Source organism: Phragmites australis, chromosome 15 (genome assembly GCF_958298935.1).
Source record: "Phragmites australis chromosome 15, lpPhrAust1.1, whole genome shotgun sequence".
NCBI classification, from domain to species: domain Eukaryota; kingdom Viridiplantae; phylum Streptophyta; class Magnoliopsida; order Poales; family Poaceae; genus Phragmites; species Phragmites australis.
This window is the reverse complement of record NC_084935.1, coordinates 26,097,866-26,110,425: the sequence shown is the minus strand read 5'-3', so window position 1 is coordinate 26,110,425 and position 12,560 is coordinate 26,097,866. Positions and strand designations below refer to the sequence as shown.

Sequence of the window (12,560 nt, the reverse complement as noted above, 5' to 3'; positions counted from 1 at the left end):
AGATTCTAAAAAGCAGTTTATAAAAGATGGATTGTGAAAAACTGGATTATGAAAAGCTTTTAGACTGTAAATTCTAAAAAAATTTAATGAACAGTTTAGTAAAATGAACTTTCACAATCTATTAAAAGCTGAGAAAAACCCGCTTCTTAAATTCTCACAATTCAACTAGCAGATTTTAAAAAATTATAACCAAAAGCTGTCTGTTAGGGCCTAAGGTTATGCGGAATTGTATTTGCTGAATCGGCCTCTCCAGCACGGCATCCGACGCGGTAACCACACCGGTGGGCCCACCTCCCCTCCACCAACAACAGCCGACCGCCCCTCGCCTGGCCGCGACCCACGCCCAAACACACACGAGCGCACGCGGGCAGAGGCTGCGAGCTGCGAGGCGAGGCGAAGGCCCGGAGAGAGTGGTGAGGTGAGGCAGCGGAGGGCGGAGGAGGCTAGGCAGACGGCGCGGCGGCCCGTGTCCCCTGGCAGCGTCGGCGGGCGCAGCGGGAGCGGGTGAGGAGCAAAGGGGACGCGGCGCGGCGGGGTAGGGAGCTGCCGTTTGGGTACCGACCGGCACAACGGCGGCGGCGGCGGAGGCCAACGGCGGGGGCGGGGACCCCGCCGCTGCGATGAGGCGACGCTGGGATCTACCCGGCAAGGCGGCCGAGAACATGTAATGGCGCTGGCTTCTGCTGGTATTCTGTTCTGTTGGGGGTTTCGGGGGCTGTGCCTCGGTGCTGGGCTTCTGAGCTGGGCGGTGGATCCGGGTGGCTCGGCGGATCGATTCGGGCGAGCTGTCGGTGATCTGCGCGAGCTTTTGATGATTTTTGGGCCTTTTGGGTTGATGGGGGCGGATTAGGGTTTCGCGTGTATGGGGAAAAGGCTCTGGCTTTTGAATGGTTCCTCATTGTGTCATAGCTGAAATGCCTGGTTTTCCCTAAAAAAATTGATGGTAGAAATGGCCGGTATTCGTTTCTAGTTTGCGTGGAAGACATTAACGGGGTAAAGGAATGGTTTCCCTGCAGGCAATGGGATATGCTTCCGGAGGCGCATTCCTGCATCCTTAAATAATTTGTCCGAATAGGGGCGTTGACCGATTTTTCAAAGTTGGGTTCTTGTGAAATGGTTATCCAATGGGCGTGTTGCAGTTGCGATTAATTTTTTTTTTGAGTGTTTCTAGTCGTGGTGTTGAACTTATCTGTGCCTAATTTTATATTTCTCGTGAAATTTTAAAATTGTTTGGTATGTTATGTTTGCTGATTCTAAGCTATGAGCTGTGAAGAATTTGTTATTTTGTCTTAGTGGTCATGATGTAAGAGCTGCCCCCCCCCCCCCCCCCAAGAAATTATTTATTTATTCAAAATTCGTTGGTATTTACGGCCAGGTGAAGTTATTAATTAGAGTCTGCAATCTTGGACACGCAAAATGAAGTTTGCGCATTGTTTAAAGAAATCATAATATAACTCTTGTGAGGAGTTTGGAGCTATGTCTTCATTAGTAAATTGCTATATTGCAACTGAGGAATTTCTTATGATTTAAGGTCAGCAAACAAATAACTATGTTGCACAGGTTCTATAACAATGTATGAAATTTGGAACCTCCAAGGGTAAAGTGACAGATTACCAAATTTACCTACAATGTCTTCAGATTTACACAATAGCTCTTGACTAGAACCTAAGAGATGCATGTGTAATCTTTATTACATGTGGGCTTTAGAAATTTCAGATGATACAATCGGCCATTTTCGTATGATTGCACTATAGGTGAAGGATTTTGTCGGTTAGCATTTTAGCATAACTGGAATTCTTCTGCTTTGTAGCAAGTGTAGTTGCTTGCATGTCATTGATAATGCACATGATTATATTTTATTTTCTTAGTTTTAAATGATACAGATAGGGGGGCTATATTATATTATTCTTTGACTATTATTGTTCTGTTATTCTTTTCTGATTTGGATTGCAATGAGCTTCCAGGCTCCAGCTGCACAGTCATACATGTATTTATACTCTTTTTAATTCCTGCAGTGCAATGGGGAAAGAAGTTTTAGATATGTCTACAGATGAAGAATCAGATTGTGTTGTTATATGTCCACCTAATGGAAATGCTGACCACGTGGAAGTTGTGAGTGGCAGTCATGATGAAGATTCTCCAGAAGGGAAAGAGACACCTTACGTTATAGACTCACATATGGATGACAATGGCCAAGAAGACATGCCTGTGAGCCAAGATTCGCCGAAGCTGATTCATCAACAGAAGTCTGCTCTCCCCAATTCACCAGCAAAACCTGGTATAGCTGGACATCAAGGGACTAGCCATACTGTTCCTGAGCCATGCACTATTGCAACTGAAAGGAGATCATCTGGAGCAGGAAATTGTATTCCAGTCGTTCATCCCACCAGCAGCGGAGAAAAACTTTCTGATAAAAGCAGCTCCTCAACAAGAAGCATGGCAAAGAAGGTCTGGTAGTTGTCTGCACCCTCTTTTATCATGCATGCTTCATCTGCTTCTTTTTTGTTCACATAGTCTCCCCGATGACATTGTTTGGTCAAAGAGATATGTGAACCGCTATGGCATCGATACTAGTTTGAGAAATTTCTGAATGTTTTAGTTTGACGATATGCTATCTTCCACTTGGAATGGCATAAACAGATACTCCCTCCATATCGCAATAAGTGCATTCTCTTTGGGATGCGTTGCTTTGCCATCTAAGACATCTGAGAAAATCAAGAGTATAGTTAAATAGTTATTGTGATACCTCCACTCTTTTCCCCTGCTTTGCTTCTGTAAAAGATGTTTTAGTAGTTGTAGCATGTTGTTTGATAGGATTATGTATGGCCAAATGACATTAACTTTTTCTATTAGATTTTATGCTTCCTTAGTTTGTGTGCATAGTGCATGGACTTATCTTGCAACATTGAGTGAGCATCTGATTACCATTATTAACAATTTGATTTGTCTGCATCAACCACCAATGCACAAATTTGTTGATTAGACTTGTTTATCGGTGTAACTGTGTAAGATCTCTTTTTCTGTTTACCTGACTGTCGCTGTGATTCTATTTGCCATATACTGCCTAGTTAACTTTTGTAGATGAAATTAGGCAGCTTTTTCGACAAATTTTTGTGCTGTTTACGAGTTGCAGAGTCTATCAGTCACACCCAGGAAGCCTCTCCAACCTGACAATACTTCTCACAGTCAAGAAGAGGACTCATATTCTGTCACTTCTTCGTATCCTTTTTTTTTCAGATATGGATTACTTTGAGTTTCTCCTGTGGGTCTTACTGTTCCGTGTCTTATGTTTTAGTTTCTTCTTTATTTTTTTTATGTATAGTGGTGCAGGCATTTAGTTCTATGAATCCCACGAAATTTCTGTGTGTTATTGAAGATATTTGTTCTATGAATTCCACAAAATTTTGAATTGAACTCTTTTCAATGTCTTTGTAAGTGTAACCGATGGTTAGGAAAAAAAAATTGTGCTTTCCTCATTTGTATTAGGCATTTTCCTGAGCTGCTTACAGAACTGTAACTTCAGCAAGAGCTGGAAAAACTAAGAAAACAACTGTTCCTGTTGCACCTACATTCGTATGTGCTAATCGTGCTGAGAAGAGAGGAGAGGTACATATGTAATTTCGTGGTACTACATCAAAATGGCCATTTGACTTTATAGAGTCGGCCTAGTAATCAAAGCCTTTTTGCTTCTTCAGTTTTATACAAAATTAGAAGAGAAGCGCAAGGCTTTGGAAGAGGAGAAACTCCAAGCAGAGGCCAGGAAAAAGGTAGGTGTGCTATGGTTCATATTGTGGAATTGCTTGAATGTTTTTTCGTCTTTGTTTTGCTTTGTGGCATCATGAAGTGTGTTATGAATAGCACTAGTATTAATTATGGGGGCACTAGGCCAATATATATACATGTACAGGCATGGCAATTATGCACTAAACCCCTTATACAATGGGAAATACATGAAAACTAATATACATTTAACAAAGATCACAAATTGACTATTCCTAATACATTGAAAACTATAATTGCATTTCTATAGCAGTAAAGGAATTAGAGTTTTAGTGTAGCTTTGTTGAAGCTACCTTTTTTCCTCCGCATTTGTAAACTTTTGAACTTCATCGAAGCTAGATTTTCACATGAGTCCTGCCTTATCTCTGAATATTAATTGTTTGAGGTTTTGAAAACCCCCAGTTTGACAATTTGTATCATTTCCAATATGCTTGAGCATGCATGCGGTTACTGTGGTAACAAAAAGCAAGATTAGTTGGGATATGCTTGCAGACTTAAAATGAATCTGTACGGTTCTAACGGTTATTTTTGTCTGTGTTTGCTCTAGTGGCAAGTATTTGATTGGCACATCATATCCAATCAACAAAAGTTAAATTGACTATGCTTTTTCTTGCATAAATGCTTGCACTAGATTTTGAGCTTTTTCAACGTTGCTTGTCAATACAAATTGGTTTGGCTTTTATAATGAATGTTTCGTCCCTCAAAATTTGATATTTTGATTGGGGAAAACTACAGTTTTGAAGCCTGCTTAGTATTATGTTATTGGCACAAGGCATCATGTGATATCCCTTCATAGATCTGGGCAGTCATTCAAAGTTAAACTGATGCTGAGTATGACTTGTGCCATTTTGTTAGACACCATCTAGCGCTCTTATTGATTCAACATTTTTGGTCTAATTACCATTGCCATTATTTCTCTTTTTTGTCCTTCTGTTTTTGTAGGAAGAGGAAGAAGAAGCTCTAAGACAACTAAGGAAGAATTTGGTTGTCCGTGCGAAACCCATGCCAAACTTCTACCAGGAGGGACCCCCACCAAAGGTTGAACTTAAGAAGGTAATGTGTTTAGTGTTTGTCTTGCTTTATTATTTTAATCAATAAACTTTCTTTTTTTGCATTGTTCAAGTGATATGTACACTCTGAAGGATTTGAAATCTCTACTGTAAAAGATAGTTCTTTTAGGAGGGGGAGGGGGACTTCTTCAATTTGTTTTATGGGTTATTCTGCGCCATCAATTGCTTAGTTTATTTGTAATGGAAGCTATACGCTGGACAGACAGCCCATTAGCTATACCTACTTTAGATTGCAATTCTATTTCCTAAGTCTGTTTCCTCATTTCCTAGTCTGTTTAGAGTCTTGCTTTATAAATTGTCTAGTTCAGCACCTATTATATAAAGGCAGCCATAGTATTGCTTAGGGGGAATCAAACTATCAATAAAGAAGATTACCCTACAGACTCGCAGGATCAGAGTCCGCTGTTCATGGACAAGCCATGAACGACGGGAACGATTCTTGCCGTACCCATCTCCGCTGTATTATCTGCTACTATAATATTATTCATATTAGTTGTTCTTGTATTGTTCTATCTTCTTTATAGCTTGTGTCATGTACTTGTATCCTCCAGTTTTGCACTTTTGCTTTTGGTATGCTGCTTTTCTTTGGGTGCCAAGATACTAATGTCCATGTTGGGATCCGTTTCCAATATTATTGCTGGTTGTTTTGTATACCTCAGATTAGTACCAATACATTTTATGCAAGAAAGATATGCTTGAGACAAGATGATTCACCTGTTTTCCTGATGCGTATACCATCGTTGCCTTTGTGGTTGTACATAATTGGGTAATTTCAGTTCCTGTTGCAATTTTCTGAACTCATTTGATTCTTGCAAGACAAATGATTTTCCCTTTTGATTGGTTTGTTCAACAGAACCTGTACAATTTTTCTCACTGACCAAACTGGTCATGTTCATACTTCAATTGTAGTATATCAATTACTGAAATGAGCATAGGTAGTATAAACAAGCAACATTAAAGAAAATGTTCTTACATGATTAACATTTTCGTAAATGCACAATTATGTCTTCAGAAGTTCAAGCACTTGAATTTGGTTGTTATTTTTTTGCACTGCTTGTAACCTGTTGATAGACTAAATGAGAAGCAGCATAAGCTTGCCTGCTTTTAGTGTGTACTAGTGCGAGCCTTCATTTTTTTGCTGTTTATTTTACAGGTGCCTCCAACTCGCGCCAAGTCACCGAAATTGACACGGAGAAAGAGCTGCAGTGACACCCCTCATACACCAGAGGGGGGAAATGGCAGTGCAGTATGTTGCCGGTTACATCGTCAAAGCATTGGGAACTCCAAAGATGTTAACAGCAAGGCACAATGTTCTCCGAAGAGCTCTCCGAAGACTGGATCAGCTACGAAATCCAGGGCAACCAAAGCCAGGGAAGACCTGAAAGCTGTCATGAAGAATGTGGGGCAGCCAAGCTCTGCGAATGTCGCTGTACAAATCTAACTCATGAGGCATTCTCATTCCCATGTCATTTTTCATTTTAATTTATACCTCATCACCAAAGGACGGCCTCATGCCCTGACAACAGTGTGTTTGTTGCTAGATTATTTTTGCGTTGTTCCTTGTAAGAACCTTGCTACCAAGACCATGCGCTGTTCTGTGTTGTAAATTTGTTGAGGGTTTTGTAAGGGGGTAACTGAGTTGGTTCTGTAAGAACTAAGCTGGCAGCCGACGAGCTGTTGGAGTGACATTTCTGTTGTACGGCGGCATTCGCAGATCCTATGTATTGTATCAGAGCTGTAACTAAATGTGGGCAAATGATCTGTGATTGTTGTTGCAAAATCTGATAAGGTTCATCTTTCAAGTATCCTTATGGATCTGAATCTTGGCCATTTTTCTTCTGTCTAAATTCGAAAATAGATAATCGGTGACATGGTGAATGATCACTACTACTGATGGAGGTTTTTCTCTTCATGTCTTCACGAATTGGCTTTCTGAAAATAATAAAAGGACCTTCTCCTGTAGTGTAGCAATGGTTTATTTGTTGAATTGACGAAAACTTTTCTGACAACATTCTTCAAATTCTGCGACTATCCATTGCAAATCCACAACTAGGATATCTACAGCTCTTAAACCTGGGATTCACTTGAAGCTGTATCAAAGAATCTTCTACTTGGAAGCATAAAAGTTTCCATGCACTCGAAAGTGTGATTGCGCATTTGAATGCTCTGACTTTGTGTACGATTTTGTTGTAAGATCTGCCTTTGTGCAAACTGCGTGCTTTGTTGGTCTTTTCTACCGATGTGAGCTAATTGAGGAAGCCATGCGAAAGGCTCACCAAACATGGACGCTACTGACTGAATTACAATCGCATGTGCGTCCAGTTGGACAGTTTGTAACTTTGTATAGTGATTAGTGAGCTATGGAGGAAAACAAAAAATTGAACAGTGTATCTTGAGCGATCGAGATTAAAGAGTCTATTTCTCATAATCCATAAGGGCGATTTTGTGCAAAATTTCAAAAGTTCTTAATGCAACTATCCCTTCCCAAGTAGGCCCCAAAAGGAGTCTTTTGTGTTGCACTATGCAGAGTAAGTTCCTAGTGACTGCAGACAGATTCTCGACAACTTGACTTTAGTTTCCACAGCACACTACATTTTTTTTTACTAAAATGAACGGAGTGAGTAGTTACCGACAACTCAAAGACAGGAAGCCACTATAAAAAGGCCAACAAGTTAGGCCCTCGCCATGATGCTTTCTTGCAAGCTTGGTTATCCAGTTTCTCCAATCAGGCTCTGTTTTGACAATGCTTCTTTCACCTGCTACGCGTGCTGTTGGTAAAATTACAAACACCTTTGCTTGTGATTTTACGGCTCCTTAATCTAATCACGAACCGAATTCACGAGCACTTGCATTCCATCTTTTTCCCTTGCGTGCCCTGCTTGGAATTGGAAGTCCCTAGCAGAAGTTCTGGAAGAACTCGCCTTTCAGATACCAAATCACAAACACCTGTTGAGACCTTCGTATATATGATCCCAACTAAAACATATAAATTTCTTAGTAACACTCACTCCCCCGATGGGAAATAATTTTCTACAACTCATTTGTACAATTTCATTACAACCATGTGTTGTAAGCCGTCGGAATCATAACTAGTGTTCTAATGCATTTGCTTGCAGGGGTGGAGGTAGTTGTGGCCAAGTGGGGCCGTGGCTCCTCTGGTCTAACAAATTTTATGTATTTTGTAGTATATTTTTCTCTTGATTTAACAAATTTTATGTATTTGTAATGTATTTTAGGAACAATCTCTCATATTTTATTGATTCGACCTCCCGTGATTCAGTTGGAACCTATTTACCTTCACCGTCCCCCTAAATTTGGATCCAAGCTCCGCCACTGTTCTCTTGGGTGGGGTGGATAAAACATCAACCAAACCATTTGGACTGCCCTTGACAAATATGTACGTGCATTATTCTCCTTTTTTTGAATGAACAAAAATAGAGGGCACTTGCACGGGTACACCCACTTCCTAGATGCTTCCCTTCCAGGAAGATTCACGTTCGGCTAACTGAAAACGACAGTCAGTCACACACCGTGGTCGACCTCTCTGTGGATGTCTGGATGATATCCATTGACAATTGTGTATCCTTCGTGGCAAAAACTTTTCCAGGTCAAGTTCCAAGGCAAAACGTCTCTCCATCTCACCACTCTAGTAAGTGCACACATGCCCATCAGCTCATGTGTTTGTATATATATAGCACAGAAACACATGCAAAGAATGTAGGTTAGTAGAGGTATGTTCCAACACCTTTTGTTTTTCGACACTGCAAGAACTTGCAAGAGGATTGCGTTCATCTCTCTGCAGATCGAGATAGCTAGCGTTTCGGCGACGGTCATGAGGCAGAACGTAGCAGCAGCTGCCATGATCCTCCTCCTCGTCGTCAGCTCGAACGGGGCGGCGGTGGAGGCGCGGCGGCCGGTGGCGGACGCCGGGGGCTCGGCAGGGCTGCATGGCGCGGCGGTGCGATCTGAAACGACGACCGAGAGCTCGGCTCAGGCGTCCGGCTGCACCAACGGGAGCGGCGCCGGCGGCTACTGTCACACTCCCTCTGGGCATTGAGCAGTATTGAGCTGTCGCCATCTGGAAATACGTACACGCTAGCTTATGATCCGTGTGTTTGTATATGCTGCGTCTGCATGTGTATATATGTATAGAGAAGGCGTCAGTGTGCACATTCAGCTATGGCATGCATGCATGACGGTTTAAAATTCAAGTGTGATCTGTTGCTGTCAGTGGCAACGAAGTCAAAGAGGAGGGGCTAATCTTTGTCGTACTCTAAAAACTCTAATCTAGTCATAAAATATGTATATACATTATGATATCATATTTAATATTTTTGATTTTTGTTTTGAGTATTTAAAACATTTTGAAAATGTTAAATTGTTAAGCAACTCAAGTTTCTGACTATATATTTTTAAGTGAAAATTATTTTGAAGTAATTTAGATAGTCCAAAACCATTTAGAAAACAAGGATAAAAGAATTGGTAGAAATAGAGAAAATGAGGAAGACCTCATTGCACGCGGACCAGCTCGTGGTTTGACTGAGCCTTCCTGCGGTATGACCGCTAGGGCTCAGAATGGCCACTTAAGACCAATAGACCACCTCTCACTCCCTCACTCATTCACTTCCCCATCCGAGATAGAGATAGAGGAGGGCTTCCTCACTACTACTCCACCTCAAGCTCAACAGAAGCTAAAGATTGAAGGATGAGATCGCCTACGAGTTCCCCACGTCGCCCCTGAGCTCATCCCCTTGCCGGAGCAAGCCTCAAACCAAAAATGGAAGAGAGAGAGAGAGGAGAGTTCCACCTCGACCACCACGACAAACGAAAATCAATGAAGATGATTTCCTCGAACTTCCTGAAGTCTTCCCTGAGCTCCTCCCCGCCATTTTTCTCACCAGAAAAGCTTCCCGTGTCTTCTTCCACCTCTAGACTGGTGGAGCATTCCGGAGTCGATCTCCACATCAGAGCTTCCCCAAAGTCGATTAATCCTCTAGAAAGTTTTCACATACCAAGGTGAAGCTCCCCAACCTCTTTCCTCTCATTTTTTCTAAGTTTCTCCCATTCCCCATAGCCATAGGACCAAGGTCCACCTAGCTATGGACATCAATCCATGGGGCACAAGCTTTTGGTCACATGTATGTCGCTCAAACCACCCAAAATACACTCCATAGTCCTGTAGGGTGTTTTGGTACCACATTTGTCCAAAGGCATCGCCGGAGCCTTCGTCGGCGACCTCGCAGAGGTGCTACTGGTCAGGCCCAGCGGTTCGACCGTTGGGTTGGACTTGGTTGGCTAATTTTTGGAATTAGACTCCCCAATTAGGAGTCTGACTGTCACTTGGTTGGTCTAACCGCCAGAACCTATGGTCTGATCGTCATGGGTTCGGTTTGATCATTAGGTTTACTCAATATTGATTTCCTCTCTATCTGACCCTCACGGTCTGACCACCACCTCCCACGGTCTGATCGTCAGACACCCAGAACCCAATGAGCTTAGTTTATCCCACGTGATGTTTAGATTCTTTTTAGCCTACTTGTTTCAACGTTATTTTACAAATGTTTTTACGATCATGCATCATAAAGCATTATGTCATTTTATCATGCTTATTGCGATGTATTTTTACTCTTTTAGTGATCGATGAACCGGAGAGTAACGGTTTTCCTAAGAAGATTTTGTGGTTGATCTTGATTGTGAAGTTGAACACCAAGGCAAGCATCGATGCATATTTCTTCTATATTTTAGTTAATTATTGGTCAACTTGTTAGATATTACTACGTGTCATATATGCATGTTTAGCTAATTGATGTTGGGAATCGGATAGAACCTATGTTGTTGGATATGTTCCTACCTTGATATATTGTTGATCTCAATCCTTGTAACATGGGGATAACCATGTTAATATCTAACTTAAAATTTATCCAAAATACTTAGCAATACATAGATCACCGGTAGAAGTCGAGCGGTGGAATGTTATATCGTTCACGAGCTATAGGGCTTAATTAATTTTAATGATGAAATTAATGTTAGGGAAATAAGTTGTGAGAATGAGATGAGATGTGGACGGTGTTAGAGGAAGGTTGGGAGAGAGATCCGGATGCTATAGTCGGCTTATATCGTTTAAGCACTGTTCGTTGGTGCTGTTGACTTAAGCACTTTTCCATACTACTACATATCCGAATGAGGTAATGATGAGCCAAGTATCATAAGTCACCGCGTTCATTTGATTCATACGCCACGTGATGTGAGCGAGAGGGCTTGCAAGAGGCACCTGATGTTGCTCCGAGAGTAGACCTAGTTGGCTTCCGCAAACTCGGGCATGGGAACAAAGGTTCAAGGTTGGTACGTAAATGGTCGGGTTGTATGGAGGGTAGTCTTGTGTTGTGTGGGTAAATAGGTACTCCCCACAGGGTGTAAAATCAATTCGAATGATGCCCTCTGAAGATCCGCCATTGGTTGCTGTTGGATCAGGTACTACCCGATGGTCTTGATGCGTGGGTGATGGCGATTTAGCTAGTTTGTAACTTTACGATGCTAACGCTGTAGTTGAGATGTAAATTGCATGAGACACACATATTATACATGTACTTTCTTTAAGACTATCGTATTGTTAGAACGTCAGGGAAACCTTTTAATGAAAATTTAGGTACGGCCTCCGCCTCGGCTTCGTTAAGAAAAGATTTATACATATGCTTTGAAAATACAAAAATATTAAACATACACTACTTTTTATAGGATTCATTGAGAAAGAAATGTTCGGTGAACACAATAGGTGGATGTACACACATGGTACATAATTGTAGATAATAATATTTGTGATTTACTAGTTCTAAAATTAGTATTTAGAGATTGTAGAATAAAATAAAATAGTTTAAATATATATTTTTCTGTTAAAATAAAAATAATATGTCTCAATAAAAAATCTTTAATTTGTTCATAGCTCTCGCACTAAGAATATCTTTGGTCATAAGAATGATCAATTCTAAAATTTTTAAAATTAAAACTCTACCAAACAGACTCCCAATAAAAAACAATTCACCTCAATGCTCTAATGTGTGCACCTAAAATTTCTTCAGATGATTTTTTTGCCAAAAATTGTGTTGCAATGTACTATCATTTACCATCATCGGTGAGAACCAAGGCTTGTTTAGGTGTTTAATGGAGGTGGTTGTACCTCTATCTACAAATGATAAAATCACATATTTGTTTATTGTTTGTCTCATCAAGCTGAAATTTGCGATTTAGATCCTGCTCGGTAGAGTTTCAGTTTCAAATTTATATATGATTTGGAGATTGTAGGATAAAATAAAATAGTTTAAATATATGTTTTCTGTTTAAAATAAAAATAAGATATCTTAAACTAAAGACCTTTAATTTGTCCATAGCTTCAACTCTAAAATTTTCTTTGAGTTAAGAATAATTAGCTCTAAAATTTTTTGAAGTTGAAATTCTGCCAAATAAACTCTCAGTAAAAAGCAATTCACCTTAATGCTCTAACTTGTGCACCTAAAATTTCTCAGGATGATCTTTTGCCAAGAAATTGTGTTACAATATACTATCATTTACCATCCTTAGTGAAAACCAAACCTTTCTTAGGTGTTTAATGGAGGTGGTCGTATCTCTATCTATAAATACTAAAATTATATATTTTTTTATTATGTCTTATTAAGGTAAATTTTTTTACTATAATAGTAATATTTTTTATCGGCA

General features: G+C 40.5%; 1 protein-coding gene across 1 annotated transcript; it reads left to right on the top strand.

The window, feature by feature from the left end:
- The first annotated feature begins 325 nt into the window (after positions 1-325).
- On the top strand, positions 326-6,680 carry LOC133892592 (protein WVD2-like 1). The gene is made up of 7 exons (XM_062333454.1): positions 326-664; positions 2,016-2,448; positions 3,134-3,219; positions 3,510-3,606; positions 3,696-3,767; positions 4,723-4,833; positions 6,004-6,680. The coding sequence occupies exons 1-7, from the start codon at positions 621-623 to the stop codon at positions 6,289-6,291; spliced, it is 1,131 nt and encodes a 376-aa protein (XP_062189438.1). The 5' UTR covers positions 326-620; the 3' UTR covers positions 6,292-6,680.
- The last annotated feature ends 5,880 nt before the right edge of the window (positions 6,681-12,560 follow it).

Bases quoted from the DNA above. Each gene is read 5' to 3' on its own strand.
- LOC133892592 (XM_062333454.1), top strand. From the start codon at position 621: ATGAGGCGACGCTGGGATCTACCCGGCAAGGCGGCCGAGAACAT. The intron at 665-2,015 runs GTAATGGCGCTG...TAATTCCTGCAG, and splicing joins GGCAAGGCGGCCGAGAACAT to TGCAATGGGGAAAGAAGTTT. The intron at 3,220-3,509 runs GTATCCTTTTTT...AGCTGCTTACAG, and splicing joins TCATATTCTGTCACTTCTTC to AACTGTAACTTCAGCAAGAG.